The sequence below is a fragment of the Sphaeramia orbicularis genome, chromosome 7 (assembly GCF_902148855.1).
Source record: "Sphaeramia orbicularis chromosome 7, fSphaOr1.1, whole genome shotgun sequence".
Classification (NCBI taxonomy): domain Eukaryota; kingdom Metazoa; phylum Chordata; class Actinopteri; order Kurtiformes; family Apogonidae; genus Sphaeramia; species Sphaeramia orbicularis.
In genome coordinates, this window is record NC_043963.1 from 526,369 (window position 1) to 552,847 (window position 26,479).

The 26,479-nt window shown below is 41.9% G+C and overlaps 2 protein-coding genes across 6 annotated transcripts in view; one reads left to right on the top strand and one right to left on the bottom strand.

Annotated features, from left to right (window-relative positions):
• plod1a (procollagen-lysine, 2-oxoglutarate 5-dioxygenase 1a) overlaps positions 1-9,743 on the bottom strand; it is a 41,961-nt gene extending 32,218 nt beyond the window's left edge. For 3 of the 5 annotated variants that reach the window (XM_030139851.1, XM_030139849.1, XM_030139848.1), the window contains exons 1-6: positions 9,543-9,742; positions 7,347-7,438; positions 6,972-7,105; positions 5,988-6,151; positions 5,522-5,634; positions 1,524-1,587 (exon numbers count right to left, since the gene is read on the bottom strand). In XM_030139851.1, the coding sequence (XP_029995711.1) occupies positions 1,524-1,587; positions 5,522-5,634; positions 5,988-6,151; positions 6,972-7,105; positions 7,347-7,438; positions 9,543-9,633 (658 nt within the window). In that variant the 5' untranslated portion in view covers positions 9,634-9,742. Of the gene's footprint in view, positions 1-1,523; positions 1,588-5,521; positions 5,635-5,987; positions 6,152-6,971; positions 7,106-7,346; positions 7,439-9,542 lie in introns of all 5 variants that reach the window. The other 2 variants (XM_030139850.1, XM_030139852.1) reach the window with 2 other exon arrangements.
• Positions 9,744-11,657: 1,914 nt separating this feature from the next.
• kiaa2013 (KIAA2013 ortholog) lies at positions 11,658-22,258 on the top strand. Its single transcript, XM_030139477.1, is given in 5 exon segments — positions 11,658-12,301; positions 12,303-12,423; positions 13,498-14,184; positions 18,544-18,980; positions 21,221-22,258. Coding segments are annotated over 5 exon segments (1,818 nt in total). The 5' UTR covers positions 11,658-12,151; the 3' UTR covers positions 21,644-22,258.
• Positions 22,259-26,479: the final 4,221 nt, after the last annotated feature.

Sequence of the window (26,479 nt, forward strand, 5' to 3'; positions counted from 1 at the left end):
ACTGAAGACACAAACGATTCAGTTCTGAAACATAGAACTAAATGACAGATGCTAACATGAAGAGCTTTACTAAGAAGGAACGTTAGCCAAAACCAGATGGAATTTAAGGGATGAACACAGAACAAGAACCCAGCACAAATGAACGTTAGCTGACACAAACACAGGTTTGGTCTGGATTCCAGTTCTGTTTCTGAATGTCAGTGATCCATCTGCTTCTTCTGTCTGTGGCTTTAGGTCTCCGCTAAAACCAGAGCTCCCAGTGCTTTTAAACCTATTTGTGCGATCAATGGCACAACAGCTCTGCCCCATTTTTAGATTGTTCTAAAGTTTTAACAGTATTCAAGCCAAAGCTGTCACTCATCTGCCTCTGTCTGACACTCAGTGGGCGGAGCCACAGTGACTTCCACTAGCACTGACGTCACGTGCAGACCCTCTACAGTAATGTAAGACGTTGGCCCCAGGTATTTGGTAGGACTGGTACTAGAGCTGGAGCAGTACTGCAGAAGTACTGGAAACATGTCAGAACACAAACAGCCACTGAACACACACACACACACACACACACACACACACACACACACACACACAGCAGTAGAAAAGAACATGCAGATGTGAACCGGCTCAAACACAGGAAATGTCTGATGTCATACATCACAGCTGTCAAACTCATTTTAGTTCAGTTCCATATTCAGCCCAATTAGATCTGCAGCAGGCCAGACCAGTCAAATACTGACTGAATAACCTACAAATAATGACAAATCCAAGTTTTTCTTTTTGTTTTAGTACAAAAAAACCCCAATTAAATTATGAAAATATTTACATTTTACAAAAAATATGTGAATAACCTGAAAAAATTGATGTTTCATTTAAAAAATTAGTGCAATTTTAACACTCTTCTGCCTGGACTTCTTATTTCTACATGTGCATTTCCACACAGTGTTCCATAAACATTTAGGAACAGGCAGAATATTGTTCAAATGTTGGAGTTTGAACTAAAATGTGAACAGTTTCTCCAATATTCCATCTGTTATTCTGAACACAACTGCAGATCCCAGTGGATCCATAAATGCACCAAACATTTAGGAACAGGCAGAATATTGTTCAAACTGCACATTTCAGGTTGTTCATCTGTGGTTTTATTTATGTATTTATTTGCATTTTATTGTGAGAAAATAGTTTTGTAAATGTAAATATTTTCACAGTGTAATGTGATTTTTTCACTTCAATTTTTTCCACATAATTTTTCACACAGGAAATTTGTAGTTGTCATTATTTGTGTTGTTCTTTTGACTGTAGATCACATTGGTCTGTATGTGGAACCTGAACCAACAGGATTTGTTCGACCTGGACTGTTCAGGTTCATTTTTGTACTTTCATCCTGCAGGGCCGCAATGGAAGTTTTGGCGGGCTGGTTTTGGCCCCCGGGACGCATGTTTGACACCTGTGATGTAGACCCTCATTCCAACATTCCAAACACTTGTGTGTGTGTTTATATATTATATAGACAGAAGTCCAACACTCACCCAGGGCTCCATGAAGATTCTGAAACAATCTGCATTTACTGTCCACAGTGATGTTGATGGATTTCTGAAACATGGAATGACAAGGTTTTATTATATATTATATATTTATAATACATACAATACAATATTGATAATTATCTTGATAAATGTCAAATCATTATTTCTTTGTAATTTAAGGGCTGAATTATGCACGAGTGAAAGTTGAAGAAACTGACAATTATCAATGGTTTTGATAAACATAACAAAAGCAAGACTTAAAAAATAAATAAATAAATAAAAATGAAATCTCATAAAAGACTCAACAAAATAAAACTGATGTAAAAGATACACCAGGACCGAGAACACAAAAACAACGTAAAAGATAAGAATATAAAAGACAAAAAAGTTGATAAAGATGCAACAAGATTAAAATGTCAAACAATAAATACCACGAAGTTTACACCTCTAGTCTCTGATTTTGTCCATTTATTCCTTTAATTCTAGGTTGTTCAGTCTGAGTTTGTATTCAACAAAAAACCCACTGTAAACAAAATAAATCCAAACAGCAAAAGAAAAACATTCATCAAAATAAATATGAATATTATCTAATAACTAGGGCTGTGTATTGGCAGGAATCTGGAGATACGATACAAATCCCAATACTAGGGTCATGATACAATATATCACGATATATCATGATACTGTTAAAAAGGCAATTTTTCTGTTTCTTTTTTAAGGATTATTTCCTTGAAGAATTGAATTCCATCATAAATCTGCACAAATCCTAAACACATTTGTATTTGATCCCAACAGGATCTAATGTTCTATCAGCAAATGTTCAAACTGTGTTCAAACTGAAATTCTGTTTCACAGACATTCCAGTTTCAGATCCTGTTCAAATGTTCAGATTCTATTAGTTCACAACTAACATCAGAACAGGATTGGAGTTCAATCCAAACAAAGGAACCAACATTATTTAATAAAAGAGTGTGAAATAAGAAGAAATAAAATAGAAACAAAAAAGAAAAACTCAAATGAACCTCCACAATATCTGCATTTGAATAAATACCTACAAATATCCATACAGTATTGTGAAATGAAATATTGCAATATATTACAGAAGTGATATTTTCTTACAGCCCTAGTAAATATGGGTAAAGTTGAGCACAGATGTCCAGTGATCATTAGTCCTTTTCATATCGGTGCATGTGTGTCAGTGGTATTTGGAGCATGTGTTCAACTTCAGACCTTAACGGTGATTCTTTCCAGTGCAGTTGAATGAGGTACTTTGAAGAAGCTAAGTGTTGTGTTGCTGTGGACAAAAATGGCCTAAAGTTTCCGTTGAAGTATACCCTTTATTTACAGGCCTTAGTGACAGGGAACTACAGCCGGTGCATTAAAGACGCCACATTCCTTTGGTAAAATGAAAAACCCAAACAAACAGATCCAGGCGGCTCTTCCAGGAGCTCAAATCCATGTTTGGTCAAAGGAGTTTTTTTATGCACACATTGAAAGTGCAAATAAAAGCAGCTGGATGGAAACACCTACTGACATCTGTGGCATAATGTCACAACTCTGCTTTCCAAACCCTCCACTCAGCATTTTTGGGTCTGAAAATGGAAATAAAACAAATGTTTCCTTTAAGGGGCTAAACTCCCATTTACCTGTGGGGCAAATGATAAGGGACAGTTAAGGGACAGATAAGGGACGGTTTGAGTGTCTTTAAGGGACAGTTTGAGTGTCTTTAAGGGAAGGTTTGAGTGTCTTTAAGGGAAGGTTTGAGTGTCTTTAAGGGACGGTTTGAGTGTCTTTAAGGGACGGTTTGAGTGTCTTTAAGGGACGGTTTGAGTGTCTTTAAGGGACACCTGAGTGTTTTTAAGGGAGGGTTTGAGTGTCTTTAAGGGACGGTTTGAGTGTCTTTAAGGGAAGGTTTGAGTGTCTTTAAGGGAAGGTTTGAGTGTCTTTAAGGGAAGGTTTGAGTGTCTTTAAGGGACGGTTTGAGTGTCTTTAAGGGACGGTTTGAGTGTCTTTAAGGGAAGGTTTGAGTGTCTTTAAGGGACGGTTTGAGTGTCTTTAAGGGACGGTTTGAGTGTCTTTAAGGGAAGGTTTGAGTGTCTTTAAGGGACGGTTTGAGTGTCTTTAAGGGACGGTTTGAGTGTCTTTAAGGGACGGTTTGAGTGTCTTTAAGGGAAGGTTTGAGTGTCTTTAAGGGACGGTTTGAGTGTCTTTAAGGGACGGTTTGAGTGTCTTTAAGGGAAGGTTTGAGTGTCTTTAAGGGAAGGTTTGAGTGTCTTTAAGGGACGGTTTGAGTGTCTTTAAGGGACACCTGAGTGTTTTTAAGGGAGGGTTTGAGTGTCTTACCAAACACTCTCCTCATCATTTTCGGTCAGTTTTGGGTCTGAAAATGGAAATAAAACAAATGTTTCCTTCAAGGGGCTAAACTCCCATTTGCCCGTGAGTCAAATGATAAAACTACAATAGTTATTAGCAGGATGTTAGAAAAGACTGTTTCTGTAATATATCACAATATTTCATTTCACGATACTGTATCGATATTAAAAAGTGCTGTATTGATATTTTTAGGTATTTATTCAAATGCAGATATTGTGGAGGTTCATTTGTGTTTTTTGGTTTTCTTATTGTTTATATCTTATTCATTATTATTTAACACTGTTTTATTAAATAATGTTTATTTGAATCATCCTAAAAGCACTTTTTTCTGTCTGAGACAGAATGTTGGTTCCTTTGTTTGGATTGAACTCAAATCCTGTTCTGATGTTAGTTGTGAACTAATAGAATCTGAACATTTGAACAGGATCTGAAACTGGAATGTCTGGAAAACAGAATTTCAGTTTGAACACAGTTGGAACATTTTGTGATAGAACATTAGATCCAGTTGGGATCAAATAAAAATGTGTTTATATTCATGCAGACTTCTGCTGTAATTAAATTCTTCAAGGAAATAACCATAAAAAAAAAAAAAAGAAACAACAGAAAAACTGCCTTTTAAGAGTATCATGATATATCGTGATATATTGTATCATGATCGTAGTATTGTATGTATGTATCAGAAGTCGCATTTAATGTGGAATATGAACCAACACACAAAAAAAATCAGATTTCACCAAAAAATCTGAATAGTGCATTCAGACCTGCTGTGTGTGCGGAGCCTTAGTTTCTGTTTTCCATGTTCATAGGAACTAGGGATGGAACAATATGAAAATTTCATATCACGGTTATTGTGACCAAAATTATCACAGTTATCATTATTATCACGGCATTGTTGAAATTATGCTTAAAATGTTCAAAAAGTACTGATACACACTGAAATAATTTAACCAAGCTGTATTTTGAAAAAAAAAACCCAAAAAAAATCAACAATAAAAAACCAAATATAATAATAGTCCCAGTGTCCCTTCTGTGTCAGAAACATTCCAATATTAACCCTTAGTGGTCTGAGTCTATTCTGTCTGTTTTTCAGTCCTTTTGATTTGGCCTTTATATACTATAGAAACAAATGTTTACTATACCCATGTTTGGATCTGTTTTTTCAGCACAACTTCATCTGTCTGTTATTTTTTCACTTTAACCTACTATAAAAACACAAAAGGACAGAAAACAAAAAACAAAACAATAGATAAAATCCAATTTGAAAAATGTATATAATTTATTGCATAAATAACACACAGATGTTTAACGAACCTTTTCAAAGACTTTAAAAGTGAATATTGGTTCAAATATTAGGTATAGAAAATTAAAACTGTAATAAATTCAAACTCAACTCAAATATTTGACATAAAAGCAGATCTGTACAGAGGGTTTTTTCCCCTAAAAGTGCAGTAATCAAACACAGTTATCATGAGAATTAGAATTTAAACAGTAATACTAACCGTCTGTGATTTTACCTCTGTTTATCGTTATACTGGTAATTGTTACATCCCTAATAGGAACACGTATGTAACGTACAACAGACATTGAATGCATCCCAGTCAAAGGTACGGTGTGGTCTAGTGTCTTACTCTTTTTTCTGGATTGATGTAAATCTTGGTGAAGTACAGTTGGTCACTGTCGTGGTCTTCTCCTGTCCAATCAGAAACCATGTCTTTGATGTTGGGCAGGTAACCCATAAAACCTGAGGTCAAAAAAAAAAAAAAAAACCCAAAGAAAACAAACACAATGTCAGAAAACATGTTTCAAAACCTTTTAGAACTGTACGGTCTCCACATATTCATCCACTTCCATCCATCTAAGGTTTGAAAGTCCTAATGAGTACTGGCATCGTTTACAGCCGACTGAACGCCTGCTGGTTCTCTGCTATAAACAGTCACACACAGCCCTGGAGGCATGCGGTGTATCATTAAAACACGACTGAAGTCGACAGGAACAACTGATCAGTGAGTCTACAGATACGATATAACCGCAGGCCTCAGTGCTGTGAATGCATGGCCCCGCCCTGCTGTGTGAGTGACAGGTGGGTGGACGTACCCCCGGCGCCCAGGAAGCGGTTTCCCTCTCTGACGTGGGGGTGTTTGTCCTCCAGGTGTCGGTCAGGCCAGATCAGACTCTCTGAGGAGAACACCACCTTGTGTCCGGCCTGATGGAACTTCCTCAGCAGCTCTTTGGGCCCTGAGGCCAAAACCACATCGTAACTGTGGAAATAGAACATGTTTGTCAGCGGCGTGTGGAGCCAGTGGCAGATTTAACCCAAATGAAGGGTTGGCCTTTATGAGATGCCAACAGACTTTATTTGGAGTCAAGTTGGCTGTGGTAGTGTTTACTAAGGTTCAAAAAAACGTTCAATCTTTATACGTTTGAGTCATTTACAGAAGAAGCCTCGTTGATTTGCATGTTTTAGCCCTTTTCCTACATTTCCCATACATCCCCTGGTGTAGTGTTTTCTGACTGTCGTAGGCTGCAGTCACCACTGTTATGGAGACATACGATAGTAAATAGAAATAAAAATGACGTTCAGTTCTTAAATGCATTAAAGCTTAAGAAACCAATGTGTTTTAAAATAAATAAGGGACAACAAAATAAATACTTGTGTTAAAATACAGGGACAGCAAGGAAAAGGTTAAATACTTCAAATACTTCAGTAAAGTACATTTACCTGAAAGATTACGTACACCAGTGTACTAAGTATGATGATGTAATTATACTTTGGTTACAACATTTTATTAAAATCACTGCATTTAGGAAAAAAAATGTGTTAACATTTTACAAGCTGAAAGACTTAAGAAGCTGAAGGTACAAAGGTCTGTCTGTTTGTTCTGTCTTCCTTCCTGTGCCTGCACATGAATGAATGAATGTAAAAGGGATGTGATGAGCAGAAGAGGGCAGACAGCGCAGTAAAAGCATCAGGACCTACGTCTGCTCTATACAAGGTCCAGGTTGGACTCACACACACACACACACACACACACACACACCATCACAGTAAGAACCAACTGTAAACTAAACACACTCTACCTGTCGATAAAAAGGATGATTGTGTCCTCAGTTTCCATCTGGTCCAGGGCCTCCTTCAGGAGTCGGACCTTCTGACCTCCACCTGGTGTGGACATGTAGTCACCTCCCCTCCACTTCTCGCCTCGGCCCAGAACCTGCAAACACACCAGTACCAGTTACAAACTCATCCAAGTAACACTGTGTCTGCTGCTTTACCTGTACATTATATAGAGATAGTTAACAGGTTCAGGTATAAGAAGTGTAAGTTATGGACAGAGGCTGGTGTGTGTGTGTGTGTGTGTGTGTATATATATATATATATATATATATATATGTGTGTGTGTGTGTGTGTATATACACAACAGTAGAACCCAGGTCAGTGCAGACCTTCCGTACCTTCACAGTGTAGTTGAAGTGTTTGGCCGACCTCAAGAAACGCCTGAAGCCATCTGTCTCTGTGGTTGCAACTGTCACAACTACAAGTTTTTCTGGAAAATACAACATTACAAGAGAATTCAGAGAGATGACAATACATTTACTAAAGTAACTGGTAGAAGAGACACTGTTTGGGATGGTTTCCAGTGGATCACCTGGGGGTGGTTTCAGAAATCAGAAGCTACTTCCAGCTTCAGTTAAAGCAGTTGAAGCAGCTCAAACACATTAATGACTGCAGTAAATATGAAATGGACAGACAGACAGACAGACAGACACCTTATTAATCAATAAATAAAACTATTACTATGATCCATGTGGGGACTTTTTGGCCTGATAGTGTATTATCCAAACACGCTTCTACAATGTTCTGCTCTAGAATATTCAATGCTATGACTTTAGTTCACTTAAACCACATTTATGCTCATCTGTTCATTCAGCTACCGTAAAATACTCCATCTGTCCAGGTTTCAATACAACAGTCTTGCTGCTCTATGGGGTAATATTATTTTACTTTTGTTCTGCTCATTTTCTCTGATTTCCCTTGTGGAAAAATCCCCTGAAACAAATGAAAATGTATCTGAAACAAAGGTCTTGTGTCTTCACTTCACTGCAGTGATTAAACATGTTATTGATAAACGTCCACACCTGCTGCAGCAGTAGTAAGTAGACTATTTTATAATGTCTGATATTTGCAGTTCAATAAGTTCATGAGGCAGGGGCTAACTGTTTAACTGGGTTTTTTTTTTATTTTTATTGAACTTGTGGAAAAAATACACTCTCAACGAGGATAATAATACAGTAATACAAATGAACATAAATAAAATAAAATACAGAAATCATGGGGATATGTAGGCAAGAGCAGAAATACATTCAAATACAATCCAGTGCAGATCATTAGGCATTTTAAATTAATGTATAGGAGCAGAGATGCAACAGAGAAGACTTTTTCAATTAAAATAATAAGTAACGAGCAACGTTCTGGCTTATTTTATTGCAGTTTTGTTTTTTTCTAATTTTCTAAGGGATAAGAAAGACATTTTAAATTCGCTTGAAAATCCAGACAAGGAGTGTTTGTTATTTCTCCATTTCACACAGTGGATATGACATTTACCAGATAACAAAATTATATTAATGATATCTGAAACAGATGAGGCCAAGTTATCCATATAAAAAATATGACAGAATTCAAATCACGGAACACCATTAAGCTAACTTTTTTAGCTAACTGTTTAGCTCCCCGGTTAGCGGCGCTGACAGCCCGGTACTGCGGTCCTCGCGCCTGAGCAGCCCCGTCCACGTCAGCGGCGGAACCCTCCGCTGTTTCCGTTAAAAAGTAAACTTAGGTCTGCATGTTAACGGGAGTTCAACTTTTAATAGGCTGCATATCTATGTGTAAACCACAGCTAAAGATGTGAACCCCCTCAGCATAAATAAACAGCATCTGTTTACAGCCGCTAACGGTGTTTATATGAACGGAATATCAGCTTTAAGCTAACCCGCTAAACTAACCCGGTAAACTAACCCGCTAAACTAACTAACCCGCTAAACTAACCCGGTAAACTAACCCGCTAAACTAACCCGCTAAACTAACCCGGTAAACTAACCCGCTAAACTAACTAACCCGCTAAACTAACCCGCTAAACTAACCCGCTAAACTAACCCGCTAAACTAACTAACCCGGTAAACTAACCCGCTAAACTAACTAACCCGTTAAACTAACTAACCCGCTAAACTAACCCGCTAAACTAACTAACCCGTTAAACTAACTAACCCGTTAAACTAACTAACCCGCTAAACTAACTAACCCGCTAAACTAACCCGCTAAACTAACCCGGTAAACTAACTAACCCGTTAAACTAACCCGCTAAACTAACCCGCTAAACTAACTAACCCGTTAAACTAACCCGCTAAACTAACTAACCCGCTAAACTAACCCGGTAAACTAACTAACCCGGTAAACTAACTAACCCGGTCCAGGGCTTTCCTCAGCTCTCCTCCATGCTCGGGGCTCCAGTTTTCGCTCAGACTGTCCGTCCTCTGCTCCACTGTTACCGCACACCTCTGGTCTGCGGTCCGGACAGTCCCGGTCCGGGGTCCGGACTGCAGACCGGGTCCGGGTCCGGGTCCTTAGTGTGTGCAGCTGCATTTGTCACTCACCTTCTGGGATTCGCTGTTCTTCACAGTTCGTCAGGAGAAAAAGTGTCCAGATAAAGTACCCTGGAACTGCTAGGCCTGTCCCCAGGTTCATGTTAGAGTTTGGGTTTATGTGTGGACTCAGATCCTCCCACAGTCTGAATGGAAACCAGCAGCACTGTTCCAGAACATTCCACCTGGAAAAGTCAACTTCTGTGTCCCCGTGGCAGCACCGCCCCCCCCACCCCTCACTCTCTCTCCTCACTCTCTCTCTCTCTCCCCTCTCTCTCTCACCTCACTCTCACTCTCTCTCTCTCTCTCTCACCCACTCCCTCTCTTTACTCTGACTGTTGCTGCTCCATAAACCTGTTGGAATTCTTTCTGATCTTCTGTAGATGTTTCTAACCCGTTCAGAATGGTTGTTGTGGAGTACCCAGAGGGTCCGCCTCTGTACCCCCCCCCCCCCCCGCAGCTGGACATGAGGACATGAGTGTGTGCACGTCCACAGTGTGCAGCAGCTGACAGTGGGACCAGTGGGACCAGTGGGACCAGCACACAGCTGTTGTGTAGTCCCAGTAAACCCAGCTGTTCAGACTGGACTGTTCTTCTGCTGTTGGCTCCAGTTTGATCGGACTTCTGCTCGAATATAAATTCGGCGTTAGTTTGGCAGGTTCGGACTTTGACCGTTAATAGCGAACAAACGACAGAAGCACAAAGCCCAGATGTTCCCATGTTGTGATTTTGGTTCTGCAGCAAAACACTAGTCCACCCTGTCAGCCCACAGGAGCCACATCTGGGTACAGCCCAGACCAGGTGCGTTCTGCAGCAGCACCGCGTAGGGACCGTCTACAAAGTGTTGAAACGCAAATAGTGGGAAATAAGTCTTTGCTGAAGGACGGACATTTTAATTACTTCTTGCTCAATAGCTCCGCCCACCAAGGTGGAGGAGCCTCCATACTCACAGCCCGTGACAAGGACACCTCCCCCTTCCTACTAGAACTCTCAGTTTAGAGAAATATACTTTTGCAATTGAAGGAGGAACCTTTGGATTTTTTTAAATAGCTCCGCCCACAAAAGAGGAGGAGCCTCCAAACTCCAAGCCCATAAAAAATAGAATAAAAAAAAGCAGGATAGTGACAAAATAAAAAAGATCAGCTGAGGGGGTGGGGGTGGGTTCAGAGGTCTGGGCCATGGGGGTCTGGCCGTCTCCAGACAATCGGACCCAGATCAGCTGAAGAGGCTGGACCCACCCGAATTTTCCTAAATAAAAGAAAACAATGATAAATTAAAAAAAAAAAAAGAAAAAGAAAGAAAAGAAAATGAAAAAGATCATAAATGTAAAGAGCAACTCAGCAATATAGTTTGGTTAGGGGCAATAGGGAAAAGGGGAAGAGGGGGTGTGAATTAAAGTTTTTTTTTCTTTTTCAATTGACAATATACAAATATATAAACAACTTGGCATTCATATTAACAAACATACAAAGGCACAGGTGCAAATAAGAGTACATATATAGATGTCAACAACCATGAAGACTGCAATTTTTGAAAATAAATGAACATACAAACAAACAAACAAATAAATAAATAAAATGAGGTGGGGGGCTAGGGCTTGTTGTACAAATTCTATTCTTCAATAGCTGATCGAAGCTTCAGTGCAGGTTTACTCTGCATGTGACAGAGTTTTCATCTAGAGCAGAAACTCATGATGGAAACTGGAAAAAATGGGTTTCATCTTCAAATGTTTACATTTGTGTCTGTAAAACTGACCCAGAATGAAGATATTATTTAGTAAAAAGCTGTCTTTGACATTGTCCAGTACATGTGGGTGTGAATGAAAGTGAGAAAGACAGAGGGGGAGAATAAGAATTCTTGTAATAATACAAAAAAAAAAAAAAAAAAAAAAAAAAAAAAAATATATATATATATATATATATATATATATATATATATATATATATATATATATATATATAATAACAGTAGCCTAATTTGCCAGCTAGCTTTTGGAACTCTCGATATCTAAATTAAATAAATAAATAAAAAGAACTCCAGCGCTTAAAAGGTTAATTTTACGTGAAGCTACATGAAGTTACTGTGCTTTGCGACACTTCTGGTCGTTACTGCGCCGTTTTATTTTACGTTAGTTACGACAAACCGGAAGTGTCAGCTGATGGGTGCAGAGTTCTTTTGGAAACAAACTCCCTTCTGTGAGCTGAAGGTACACAAACAAATGAAACTGGACTGAGGCACGGTGGTCCGGCGGTTCGGGTTTCTGTCTGAGGGGAGGACGGTGAACACCATGCGGGACACGGTGACGCTTTTCGGGCGGTTTTTCCCTCCTTCACTGCGCTAACCAGCTAAGCTAAGCTAACAGCCAGAGGAGCAGCGGAGCCTGTTTGTCCGCTCTGGTCCCAGGTTATACATGGTGTTTAAGGTGGACTGAAATGTCCAGCAGATACATGGTGTTTAAGGTGGACTGAAGTGTCCAGCAGATACATGGTGTTTAAGGTGGACTGAAGTTTCCAGCAGATACATAGTGTTTAAGGCGGACTGAAGTATCTGATGTGTTTAAGGTGGACTGAAGTGCATATGTGACTCAGATCCGGGCTTCCTTCCTTGGTCACTTCCTGGTCATGTGGCTGCAGCAGAGGCTGAAGGGGCTGCCGGGGCTGTTGTCCAGCAGCTGGGCTCGGAGGCTGCTCGTCGGGCTGCTGCTCTTCCTCATCTTCTACTGGTACCTGGGAGCCGAGCGGAGGTGGCACCTGTTCAGCGGCTCGGCCATGCCCGGGGGGGGCGGCGGGCCAGTGCCTCCTGGGGGAGATCCACAGGTGGAAGTCTATAGTAGAAAGAGGAGAGGGCATTTACAGCACACCTCAGGAACAACTGGACACGCCTTTTGTCTCAGGTAAACCACCACCTGTGTCTAAGGTCCACACTGCCCTACTGCTATAAAAGCACAGACATTTGACTGGGGCCAAAGTACAAGCACAGATGAACTGGAGAAATACAATCTGTGTAATAAAAAATATGAACTTTACAGACCTGTAGAGTAGGGCTGTGTATTGGCAAGAATCTGGTGATATGATACAAATCACAATACTAGGATCATGATACGGTATAACATGATACAAAAAGTTAAAAAGGCAATTTTTTATTGGTTTTGTTTCTGTTTTTAAAAGATTGTTTCCTGGAAGAATTGAATTATAGCAGAAATCTGCACAAATACTAAACATATTTGTATTTGATCCCAACAGGATCTAATGTTCTATCACCAAATGTTCAAACTGTGTTCAAACTGAAATTCTGTTTCACAGACATTCCAGTTTCAGATCCTGTTCAAATGTTCAGATTCTATTAGTTCACAACTAACATCAGAACAGGATTGGAGTTCAATCCCAACAAAGGAACCAACATTATTGAATTAAAGAGTGTTGACACAGGGACTGAAAATGAACCTCATTTTATTGACTTTATTCAAATGTATAAAACATGCTGTTCTCATCAGAAATGGATCTGAAATAAAACACAGGACTGAAGCTGATGGAAAAACTACAACTGGGATCAAAATGAGGAAATGATCAGTTTGGAAGAACACAAATCTGTTTGGACAGAGGGACAGGTGGGAACTGGGACAGGGGGGACAGGTTTGGACCTTTGTTCAGTATCAGAATAACAGACTGACTGGAACTAAAACAGTCCAAATATGATCCTAAACTTTTATCGAACATGTTAAAACTGCAGTGATAAATACAGATAATACCAGAGAATATTGGACTAATAATGTGATTGGACAGAACCTTTGAATATTCATGTACTGTTGAAGAATTAATCCAATAGAGTTCTTAAGGTAAAAATGAGCCTATTTGAGAAATGACCGGTGGAACTTTCATGTATGACACTGTTGTTCTCTTTGGTTGGATCCGACCCAAACGTTAACAGTCATGTGGTGTTCGTGCTTTCGTTGCGTCCACCTGTGCAGGTAACGGCCACATCCTCCTTGACATCGACGCTAACAGACTGTGGGTGGCGTCGTCTTCTCAGCCGGGCTCCGCTCCGGTCCACCAGACCGAATATTCTCCCAGAGTGGGTGTCCACCTGGAGGGGAAGCGGAGCGAGGCCCAGGCCACCCTGCTGTGGTTCCGGAAAGGCTCGGTCCTGTCGGTGCGCTGCGCGTCCTCGGCCGCTCTGCAGTCGAGTCGGGACTGCGTCACCATCAGAGAGGAGTACATCGCCCACAGGAGTCGACCCAACGTCTACCTGCAGAGAATCCACGTCAACAACCCGTCGGACAGAGCCGTGTCCGTGGACGTGTCCTTCGACGGTCCGTCCTTCGGCAGTCGCTTCACTGCCAACGTGGAGAAGCTGGAGGACAGAGACGTGGTGTTGTCGTCGGGCAGAGTGTCGGTGGAGAACAACCGCGTGGTTCTGGTGGTGGTGGTGACCAGGAAGATCAACGGCAAGATCCAGGTGGCCGCCAAGTCCGAGCATTCGGACAGCATCCTGTCTGTGGTGTGGACCTCCGAAGCCGTCGACTCGTCCAAACTGGAGGAGACGTTCGCTGTCCTCCGAGACGGAGCCAAGAGGGAGATGGCCGAGTTACTGAGGCTGAGCGTGGACGATGTGGTCATGGACCACCAGCAGGCCTGGATGGACCTGTTCATTTCAGGTACACACTGGTGGAGGCCATAGGGCTGTTAGAAAATACCACTTCTGCAATATATTGCAATATTTCATCTCATGATACTGTATCAATATTTTTAGATATTTATTCAAATGCAGATATTGTGGAGGTTCATTATTGTTTTTCTTTATTGTTTATATCTAATTTATTATTATTTAACACTGTTTTATTAAATAATGTTTTTTTGAGTTATCCTAAAAGCACTTTTTACTGTCTGAAAGGCAGATGGTAGTTCTGTTGTTGGAATTGCACAAAAATCCTGTTCTGATGTTCATTCTGAACTAATAGAATCTGAACATTTGAACAGGATCTGAAACTGGAATGTCTGTAAAACAGAATTTCAGTTTGAACACAGGAACATTTTGTGATAGAACATTAGATCCTGTTGTGATCAAAGAAAAATGTGTTTAGTATTTGTGCAGATTTCGGCTGTAATTCAATTCATCCAGGAAATAATCATAAAAAAAAAAAAAAAAAAATCAAAAAAATTGCCTTTTTAACAGTATCGTGATATATCGTATTGTGAGTAGTAGTAGTGATTTGTATTGTATCACCAGATTCTGGCCAATACACAGCCCTAGTTGGCAATACTGCGATTATCGATCTATAGCTCTTAATAACCTGCAATATATCTGTGTATTTACAGGGGTGAAACAAAAACAAACAAAACTAGAAAAATAATTCATGGGGGGGGGGTGCTCTGTAAATACCTGTGGGACATTTATACTACTATGTAATATATTATATTGTTCTTTGTATTTTTGAATGTTCAATGTTCGTTTATGGTAAACACTGTAATTTACTGAGTGTTTGTGAACGCCTCACTGTATTCCCTGAGGGGCAGTGAACGTGACCTCAGAGTAATGCTGCGTTCAAGGCCGTTTTTTGAGCTCGTAAATCACGACTTCAAACCATGACTCACCAGTTTGTAACGTTCCAGGCAAGTCAGGCCAAACTGTTTGAGCGCAAGGAATTATGGGAGTTAGATGTAAACAAACCAGCATGGTGGACTGTACGTTATGTTCATTTATAGTCATTTCTATCCCAGAGGTGTTTGTTTTTTGCTAATTTGAGGGAAACAGAGGAGGAAAAACAGAGCAGAAGGAAAGAGAAGCTGTTCTACCTTTGATGTTCTCTGTAGACTTGGATTCAGATTTGGTTTTAATTTATTCTGTCACTCATTGGACTGAAAACTAGCTAACACTAGAACAGCTGCTGATTATACAGAACATTTACAGATAAATAATATCAGATCAATACCTTGTTTTAATAAACCGTCTGCATAAACACCACATCCATGGGGGGGCACTACTGCTACATGATGTCAGAACTCAGAACTGGGAGAACATGGATCTAGTACAAGTTCAAAGGTGGAAGTCCCAGGTTTGACTGAACATTCCAGTGCATTTACACCAGTAGAAGGATGGAAAAACACCAGTAGAAGGATGGAAAAACACCAGTAGAAGAATGGAAAAAAAACCAGTAGAAGGATGGAAAAACACCAGTAGAAGAATGGAAAAACACCAGTAGAAGGATGGAAAAACACCAGTAGAAGAATGGAAAAACACCAGTAGAAGGATGGAAAAACACCAGTAGAAGGATGGAAAAACAGGAGTTACAGGTGGACTGGAATGCAACATAAGAACCAGCAGAGGCCCAGTGAAGGAGAGGAGCAGGTTCATTGGATTCGACCAAGTGGAGTTAGAAAAGAAAACCCTTTTTGCTTTAATAGATAGATAGATAGATAGACTTTATGAATCCCCTAGGGGAATTTCAGAATACAAAATGTGGTCACCACTCCACAAACACAGCCAGACCACATCAACACTCAGTAAATGTGTTGAGTGTTGTTGAGATGTTTTCTGCCTATCACATAAAACATAAAAGCATAAAATCGTAGAAACCCACCTGAGGACAGAAGTGTTCCTGAGCTCCTCTCTCCTATACACCCCCCACCCAGCTGCTCCTCCTCCTGTCTCCTCCCACCTCTCTTTCCACTTAAAGAGTCATACAGTCTTATTGCACGAGGGATAAATGACTTCACATACCTTGTGCTGGAGCAGCTCAGTGAGCTCAGTCTGTGGCTGAAGGTGCTCCTCTGCTGCATTAGGACAGCTCAGTGGGTGGTTGATATTCTGCATGAGTGTCCTCAGTCTAGACAGGGTTCTGCTCTGTCCCCTCTTCTACAGAGTCCAGCTTCAGTCTGGACAGGGTTCTGCTCTGTCCCCTCTTCTACAGAGTCCAGCTTCAGTCTGGACAGGGTTCTGCTCTGTCCCCTCTTCTACAGAGTCCAGCTTCAGTCTGGACAGGGTTCTGCTCTGTCCCCCTCTTCTACAGAGTCCAGCTTCAGTCTGGACAGGGTTCTGCTCTGTCCCCTCTTCTACAGAGTCCAGCTTCAGTCTGGACAGGGTTCTGCTCTGTCCCCTCTTCTACAGAGTCCAGCTTCAGTCTGGACAGGGTTCTGCTCTGTCCCCTCTTCTACAGAGTCCAGCTTCAGTCTGGACAGGGTTCTGCTCTGTCCCCTCTTCTACAGAGTCCAGCTTCAGGCCCACCACAGAGCCTGCCTTCTTGATGGTCTTATTCAGGTGCTGGATGTTCCTCTGGCTGCCACTACCCCCCCCAGCAGGTCACAGCATAAAACACAACACTATCCACTGCAGAGTTGTCAAACATCTGTAGTACCTCAGTGCAGATGTGAAATGATGCCAGCCTGTGCAGGAAATGGAGCTTGCTCTGACTCTTCCTGTAGATGTGGTCGGTGTTCACAGACCACCAGTGTTCAAAGGAACCTGTGGACAAAGATGCAACAAACTGAAAACCAAAAGTGAACCTTTACATGTTTCAAACGTCCAACCGGCATCTGTGCCTCTGTTATACTGTTATGTTTTTTGGTTTTTTTTTGTTTTTTTTTGAGAATTCGCTGCTGCTGAGTGTGTGTACACACACCCACATATATATATATATATATATATATATATATATATATATATATATATATATATATATATATATATATATACACACACACACTGTACTTTCCGAGCTATAAGTCTCACCTGACTTTAAGCCGCAGGTGTCCACGTTGTGACATGAGATATTTCCACAGACAGATGGTAAACAGACAGATTATTTAAATATTTATTTCCATCCCTTCACTGCTTTTTTCCAAACAGTGTCTGTAACGTCAGTCAAACGTCAGGAACAGGCTGGTTCATAAACCCAGAACAGTCACTGATCTGTGTCTTCTTCTTCTTCTGCTCATTAAACCACTGCAGTCGTCTTCTCCAGTGTTCTTCAGGTGAACATCCTCAAAGGCTCCGTCACACTCCTTCTACGTCTCTCCTTTGTTGTTGCTCAATGGCACTTTGGTGCTGCAGCTCTATTCCCTTCTGTACAGACTCATTGATTGCTTTTAACTTAAAAGATGCCAAATCTGCATTTCTTTGTGTGTTTTCCATAATGAGGGTTTGTGCAAAATGATTGTTCACAGTTCAGATTCAAACTTTTCTTCATCACCTCTTCCTCCTGTCTGTCTCACTTTTGCACTTCCTGCTACAGCGCCCTCAGGAGGATGTTAGCCCGTATAAATCTATAGTTAAGCTGCATCACTATATAAGCCACAGGGTTCAAAACAAGAAAAAAGTAGCGGCTTATAGTCCGGAAAGTACAGTGTGTGTGTGTGTGTGTATATATATATATATATATATATATATATAGTCTGAACAAATATTGGACAGCTGCAACCGTCTCTGTTCCATGGGCTTTGTTCATCTTTTTACATCTATCAATCACAAACTGCAGAAATGCAACCTAGAACACATTGAAACGACATTAAACAGTCGATCACATGCTTCAGTAGTTTGTGTTTCATTAAATCTGTCCATGTGTGTGTTTGTGTGCTCACTGCTGCTCTGTTCTGCTGTGTTTACCTCCATCTGACCCATGAGTGGAACTGAATTATGGGAAGTTTCTCGGACCCCTGTGTTTGGAGGGTGGTCCCGGAAACAGCCCCCCCTCTTAGTCCCTCCCCTTTCACTCGCTGAGAATCGGGACACCCCTACCCCTTCACATGAATGCGCAGAATGGAGGGGGCGGGGCCACGGGGTGAACTGGGATTGGACCTAAAGATGAGCTCTGCCTCTGATCCAGTCTGTCATGTATTTGTGTGTGAAAACACCTGTGAGTAGCCACACCCCCCGGTCACTGATTGGATGTTCTACAGTCTGTTAAAGGTTTGAGTTGGGGGGGGGGGCGGCTTCTGGTTTCCTGTCAGACGACTGTCGCTCCAAGCTTATTATTGGATTTTAACATCTTTAATGTCCTTGTCCTCTTGTTTTGACGCAGGTGTGGAGATGCGGAAGATCACTGACTCGCACACGCCGTCCAGTCGCACCGTCAACACCACCCTCTACTACATCCTGTCCTCGTTCACGGCGCCGCTGCTGGACCGCAGGCTGAGCGGCGAGGAGCGCGCCCGTCTGGAGTCCAGCCTCAACTACGCCGACCACTGCTTCAGCGGCCACGCCACCATGCATGCCGAGAACCTGTGGCCCGAGCGGGTCAGCAGCGCCGCCCAGATCCTGCAGCTGGTCACGCTGTGGACGCTGACGCTGCAGAAGAGAGGCTGTAAGGCGCTGGTGGCGGCCGGAGCCCACGGCGCCATGCAGGGGATGGTGCTGAGCTTCGGAGGCCTGCAGTTCACCGAGAACCACCTGCAGTTCCAGGCCGACCCGGACGTCCTGCACAACAGCTACGCGCTCCGAGGGATCCACTACAACCAGGTACAGAACAGAACCGGGTTTTATTATGAAAGAGCACAGCAACATCTGAATACAGCTGCACAGGAGACCGATGGGATGAGTAGGGCTGTGTACAAGGTTATTATCATTAATGAAAACTAACGAAATGACCAAAACTAGAACAGAAAAAACATTTTCATTAACTGAAATAAGTAAAAACTATAATTAAAAAGAAAAAAATGATAACTGAAACTGTATTGTGTGCTTACAAAACTAAAACGTATAAAAATTATGGATAAAATTCCCTTTGTTTTTGTCAATGTCTGATTGATACAAAAGCAATTTATTTCGCTCTATCAATTTTAGCTAGCGGCACCATACGACACTTCACAGTCCGTCACTTCTGTCTGGATTTTGTTTGAATACGACGGCGAAGATGATAAAAGACAAGACAAAACTAAAATTAATACTAAAACAAGCATTTTGAAAAAAAAGAAAACTAATAAAAACTAGCAAACCTGCTCTAAAAACTAATTAAAACGAACTGAATTAGAGAAAAAAAAGTCAAAACTAAATAAAACTATAGTGAAAAATCCAAAATTATTACCCAAACTGTCACCCAAAAATTACCCAGAAAACACAAAAAAATACCTAAAAATCACCTAAAACATTCAAAAACAAGAAAAGCACTTGGAGAGCGCAGACCTCCGCCAAGACAGATCCCCCCCCCCCCCCCATCACCACCAAAATTTAATCATCTCTTCCTTGTGCCAGTATCAACATTTCCTGAAAATTTCATGAAAATCCATCCATAACTTTTTGAATTATCTTACTAACAAACACGCATGCACGCACACAAACACACAAAGCAAAGCGATCACAATACCTCCTGGCGGAGGTAAAAATCGCCCAAAAACCACCTAAAAATTACTTTTAAAAATCACAAAAAAACCTAAGCATTTAGAAAAACAAATGAAAACTAATAAAAACTATCAAACCTGCTCTAAAGACAAATTAAAATGAATTGAATTAGAAAAAAAAAAAAAAATCAAAACTAAATAAAACTAAACTTGAATGAAAAATCCAAAACTATTAGAACCTTGGTGTGTACTGGCAAGAATCTGACGATTCGATAAAAATCACAATAATATGGTCATGATACGATATATCACAATATGGTTAAAAAGGCAATTTTTTATTGGTTTTGTTTCCATTTTAAAAATTATTTCCTGGAAGAATGGAATTACACCAGAAATCTGCACAAATACTAGGGCTGTATGAAAATATTGTTTCTGCAACATATTGCAATATTTCATTTCATAATACTGTATCGATATTAAAAAGTACTGTATGGATATTTTTAGGTATTTATTCAAATGCAGATATTGTGGAGGTTCATTTTTGTTTTTCTTTTATTTGTTATTCTTTAACACTCTTTTATTCAATAATGTTGGTTCCTTTGTTTGGATTGAACTCAAATCCTGTTCTGATGTTAGTTGTGAACTAATAGAATCGGAACATTTGAACAGGATCTGAAACTGGAATGTCTGGAAAACAGAATTTCAGTTTGAACACAGTTGGAACATTTGGTGATAGAACATTAGATCCATACAGTGTCCATAAGGTTCCATCTGTAATGCACATTTGTATGTTTGATGTGTTTTTTCCCCTTTACTCTAAACAGGTGTTTTTTCCCTTTACTCTAAACAGGTGTGTTTTCCCCTTTACTCTAAACAGGTGTGTTTTCCCCTTTACTCTAAACGGGTGTTTTTTTCCCTTTACTCTAAACGGGTGTTTTTTTCCCCTTTACTCTAAACGGGTGTTTTTTCCCCTTTACTCTAAACGGGTGTTTTTTCCCCTTTACTCTAAACGGGTGTTTTTTCCCCTTTACTCTAAACGGGTGTTTTTTCCCCTTTACTCTAAACGGGTTTTTTTTTCCTTTTACTCTAAACAGGTGTGTTTTTCCCTTTACTCTAAACAGGTGTTGTTTTTCCCTTTACTCTAAACAGGTGTTGTTTTTCCCTTTACTCTAAACGGGTGTTTTTTCCCCTTTACTCTAAACGGGTGTTTTTTTTCCCTTTACTCTAAACAGGTATGTTTTTCCCTTTACTCTAAACAGGTGTTGTTTTTCCCTTTACTCTAAACAGGTGTTGTTTTTCCCTTTACTCTAAACAGGTGTTGTTTTTCCCTTTACTCTAAACAGGTGTTGTTTTTCCCTTTACTCTAAACAGGTGTTGTTTTTCCCTTTACTCTAAACAGGTGTGTGTTTGTTTTTTCCTCAGGACCTCATGAACCTGGCGGTGCTGCTGGACGTGGAGGGGAAGCCTTTCTTGCATGTGTCGGTGAAGCCTCAGGAGAAGCCGGTGAAGCTGTATGCCTGCGAGGCCGGCTGCCTCAACGAGCCTGTGGAGCTGACCTCCGAGGTCAAAGGTCACACCTTCCCTGTCATGGTGACCCGGCCCATCACGCCGCTGCTCTACATCTCCACCGACCTGCGCCACCTGCAGGACCTGCGCCACACGCTGCACCTCAAGGCCATCCTGGCCCACGAGGAGCACATGGCCAACCGGTACCCGGGTCTGCCCTTCCTGTTCTGGTTCAGCGTGGCCTCGCTCATCACGCTGTTCCACCTGTTCCTGTTCAAGCTGATTTACAACGAGTACTGTGGGCCTGGAGCCAAGCCCCTGTTCAGGAGTAAGGTCTAAAGGACCCCCAGGGCCCTGGATACCAAAAACTACAAACCCACCCTCCTCTGGTTTATTTTGTTTTTTTTAACTTGTGTGTCGTGGAAATCATGTTCTGTCTGTGGGTTCTGGGTTCTCTGCTTGGACTTGGACTCTGTGGGTTCTGGGTTCTCTGGTTGGACTTGGACTCTGTGGGTTCTGGGTTCTCTGGTTGGACTTGGACTCTGTGGGTTCTTTCTGGGTTCTCTGGTTGGACTTTGTCTCCATCTCCTGTGGTCCGTGTGTGGATGGGCGGTCTTACAGGATGATTGACAGTTTGTGTTGTGTGTTGACTGAGGCCATGGGGCTGTTGTTGTTTCCTGATACGACTGTCGTCCAATAGGAGTTCTGTCCTGAAGGTGGAGGCGGGGCTGTGGCCCTGCTGTCACTTTCTGTCCGTGGTGGAACATAAAACAGGAAAACGAGCACAGAGTTCCTTCTGTTCAAATAAGGGTTTGTTTTCACTGTTAATGTTGGACTGAATCTGTTTGATTTAGTAAAAGACTTTAAAGGACAGGACCAGCAGGAGGACCAGGACATGGGGGCAGGACCAGCAGGAGGACCAGGACATGGGGGCAGGACCAGCAGGAGGACCAGGACATGGGGGCAGGACCAGCAGGAGGACCAGGACATGGGGAGAGGACCAGGAGCTGTGGGACACACTGACATGGAGGAAAAAAATGAAGCGATTATATTTTGACGATCAAATCTTACAAATTTCTTCTCCAAAAATTACAACTTTGTTCATGAAATATTTAGACTTTTTTCCCAAAAGGTGACGTTTTCTCTTGATCTTCGTCCTGGTCTTCGTCCTGCATCAGACAGAGCACAGGAAGTCCACTTTAAATCACAGTACTTTGAGTTCATTGTCATGATTCCAGTTTCAGTTTGAACACAGATCCGGTCCAGTCCAGTCTGCTCCTTTAGAACCATCTGTGAAACAGAACCACACTGACAGACGTCCAGAGGACACAGAAGGACAGACGGAAAAGACCTGTGGACACAGCAGACGATGTTTACACACAGGTCCTGGAAAGGATCAGCTGGACCCAGATCAGCGGGACCATAGACATGTAGGGGAGACCGGTCCCAGATCAGCTGGACCCAGATCAGCTGGACCATGGACATGCAGAGGAGACCGGTCCCAGATCAGCTGGACCCAGATCAGCTGGACCCAGATCAGCTGGACCCAGATCAGCTGGTCCCAGATCAGCTGGACCATGGACATGCAGAGGAGACCGGTCCCAGATCAGCTGGACCATGGACATGCAGAGGAGACCGGTCCCAGATCAGCTGGACCAGTCCCAGATTAGCCGGTCCTAGATCAGATCAGCTGGTCCCAGATTAGCCAGTCCCAGATCAGGCAGTCCCGGATCAGATCAGCTGGTCCCAGATCAGCTGGTCTGTGCTGTTCCTTGTTTTTCCTGCTTTTTGATGCTGTTTTCTATTAAATCCTTCTGTTAAATTAAATTAACGCTGGCTCTTCTGTGGTTCTTTCCTTTTCACTCGTCTGTGGTCTTCCTTTGTTTCGTCTGGACGGGGTCCTGGTCCAGCATCTCTTATCCTCCACTGACTTCTGCAGGTGTCCATCAGGACTGAGGACGGCTGCTGGGATGGCAAGACCACTTTGTTCTCTAGTCCCTCTGACTGTTCTCTAGTCCCTCTGTTCTCTAGCCCCTCTGACTGTTCTCTAGTCCCTCTGTCTGTTCTCTAGCCCCTCTGTTCTCTAGTCCCTCTGTCTGTTCTCTAGTCCCTCTGACTGTTCTCTAGTCCCTCTGTCTGTTCTCTAGCCCCTCTGTTCTCTAGTCCCTCTGTTCTCTAGTCCCTCTGTCTGTTCTCTAGTCCCTCTGTTCTCTAGTCCCTCTGTCTGTTCTCTAGTCCCTCTGACTGTTCTCTAGTCCCTCTGACTGTTCTCTAGTCCCTCTGTCTGTTCTCTAGTCCCTCTGTCTGTTCTCTAGTCCCTCTGTTCTCTAGTCCCTCTGTCTGTTCTCTAGTCCCTCTGTTCTCTAGTCCCTCTGTCTGTTCTCTAGTCCCTCTGTTCTCTAGTCCCTCTGTCTGTTCTCTAGTCCCTTTGTTCTCTAGTCCCTCTGACTGTTCTCTAGTCCCTCTGTTCTCTAGTCCAATCTGGTCCATGGGATGAATTTATGAAATGCAGAAATTACACTTCAGATCTTTGTATAAATTCCGGTTCCACACACAGATCAGTCAGATCTGATCAGAATAACCTGTAAATACTCACAACGCCACACATGTAGAAATGACTCTGCACTGGTGTCAGTGTTTATGTTTGTGAGGGTTCATGGGTACTGTCACCTCATTGGCCCGTTGGGTCCATGTGGGTGGAGTCGACATGTTCTCCTCATAGGTGTTCTCTCAGTGGTCCGCCTTCCTCCCATTCAAACCCAGGCACCGTCATAGATGAGTGGGTACTGGGTTTACTGGGACGACTGGGACACTGTATCACATCCACACCAGTACTCCAGCAGTATCAGATGTCTGCAGTAATCAGATTACTATTAATCATGTAAACAGGATCATCTGATCATCTTTATCCGATAACAGGAGTAATCTGATTAGAAGAAATCAGATGAACACATCTGGATTTGTCCCCAATACTCTGATGTCTTCATACATGTAAACAGGTTCATCTGATTGTTTTTTTTTTTTACATGTGCACGTGTAAAAAAAAAACCAAAAAACTATATAAACTGAAGTTACGCAGCGACACCGTGAGTCGAAAGAAAAAGGTAAACAAACAATGAAATAAAATAAAGGACAGCAGCAACATGTGACCTATTCTGTCTTATTAGCTCCTCCCACATTAGGACAGCTAATGCTGACACCGTAGGCGTTGCTGTGGGCAACGAGACAAGACCGGATGTGATCTGTAAACAGGGTTTTTCAGTTATCACTTTTCTGAAGTGCATGTAAATGCATCACATCTGATTAAAGCAATTATCAGATTTTTATGGTCATGGAAACGGGCTCATCGAACGGATCGTATGTTTCAGCCCTGAGGAGGACGGACCACATGTCCAGGTCCACCTCAGGAGGACGGACCACATGTCCAGGTCCACCTCAGGAGGACGGACCACATGTCCAGGTCCACCTCAGGAGGACAGACCGCATGTCCAGGTCCGCCTCAGGAGGACGGACCACATGTCCAGGTCCGCCTCAGGAGGACGGACCACATGTCCAGGGTCCCCCCATCTCTAACAGCTGTTGCAGTGGTCTGCACTGTCTCCCCACAGCAGAAGGTCGTGGGTTTGATTCCCACCATTGGACTGTTCTGTGTGGAGTTTGCATGTTCTCTCTCCGGGTTCTCTCTGGTTCTGTGGCTCCTCCCACTGTCCAAACACATGCACTACTGCAGGTCTGTCAGACTCATGTTAGTTCAGTTCCACATTCAGACTAATCTGAGCTAAAGTGGGCCGAACCAGGAAAATAATATAAATAATAGGATAAGAACTGAAAAGTAATGTCAACTCCAAAGTTTTCTGTTTTTGAGTAAAAAAGTAAAATTCTGTAATGAAAATGTTTACATCTACGAACTGTACTTGAACATAACATGAACAAATATGAACCTGAAAATTCTTTAGTAAAATCAGTGCAATTTGACCAATATTCCACCTCAGTTCATCATTTCTACATGTGCATCACACCCACAGATCAGATCTACAAATACACACATTTAAAACCGATGGAATTTTGGTCCAGTTCCACTTCTCTTCAGTTATTTCAGGTTCATATTTGTTCAGGTTATTCACTTTTTCTGTAAAAGGTTTGTAAATATAAACATTTTTGTGTAATGTTCCTTTTTTTTCACACTAAAACAAAGAGGAAAATGTGCAGTTTTCATTATTTATAGTTCATTATGTTTGTATTTTCCTGGTCTGACCCACTGCAGATTGAATTGACCTAAAATAATTTTGACTCCATTTATTGTTCAGATCTTCAGTGTCATTTTTGCGTTTCATAAATTCATCTCATGGGCTGGATCGGACCCTTTGGGGGGTTGGCCCCTGGTCTGCATGTTTGACACCTGTGCACTAATAGGTTCATTAGTTAATTAAAATCAGCCGTAGGTCGTTTGTTTCTGTCCAGGTCTGCATTAAAAATCAGAATCTGTTCCATTTAACTCACCTGGTTCAATAAATAATGGGAGGGGCTTCAGCCCCCCCCATACACACACACACACACACACACAGAAAATGAATGAATGACTCCAGGTCCAGTCTGGGACCCCCTAACCCTCCTCTCAGACCGGTCCAGTCTGGGACCCCCCTAACCCTCCTCTCAGACCGGTCCAGTCTGGGCCCCCCCTAACCCTCCTCTCAGACCAGTCCAGTCTGTGACCCCCTAACCCTCCTCTCAGACTGGTCCAGCCTGGGACCCCCCTAACCCTCCTCTCAGACCGGTTCAGTCTGGGACCCCCCTGACCCTCCTCTCAGACCACACATGGACGGACAGGTCTACAAATGTGGACTACTGTTTATTTCATCAATCAGCAGATTTGTTTTCTGTATTTTTTTTTAACTATTATCTAAATATTGTGATAAAATTACTCCAAAATTAACAAAAAAAGCCATAATGACATAGTCTAAAGGCTCCAAAAACTAGAGGAGAACCGGTCTAGTTTGGTTTTAACTACATTTGTACAGAGTCATGCTGGTTTATGTATGGAAGTAAATCTGTGTCATCAGATTTTGAATCATAAAAGACATTGAATTTGTAGCACTGAATTTTTTTGCACTGAAATTAAGTATCTGAATTGTTGTCTCTGAATTCAACTATGTTCATAAATTTAGAATTAAAAAA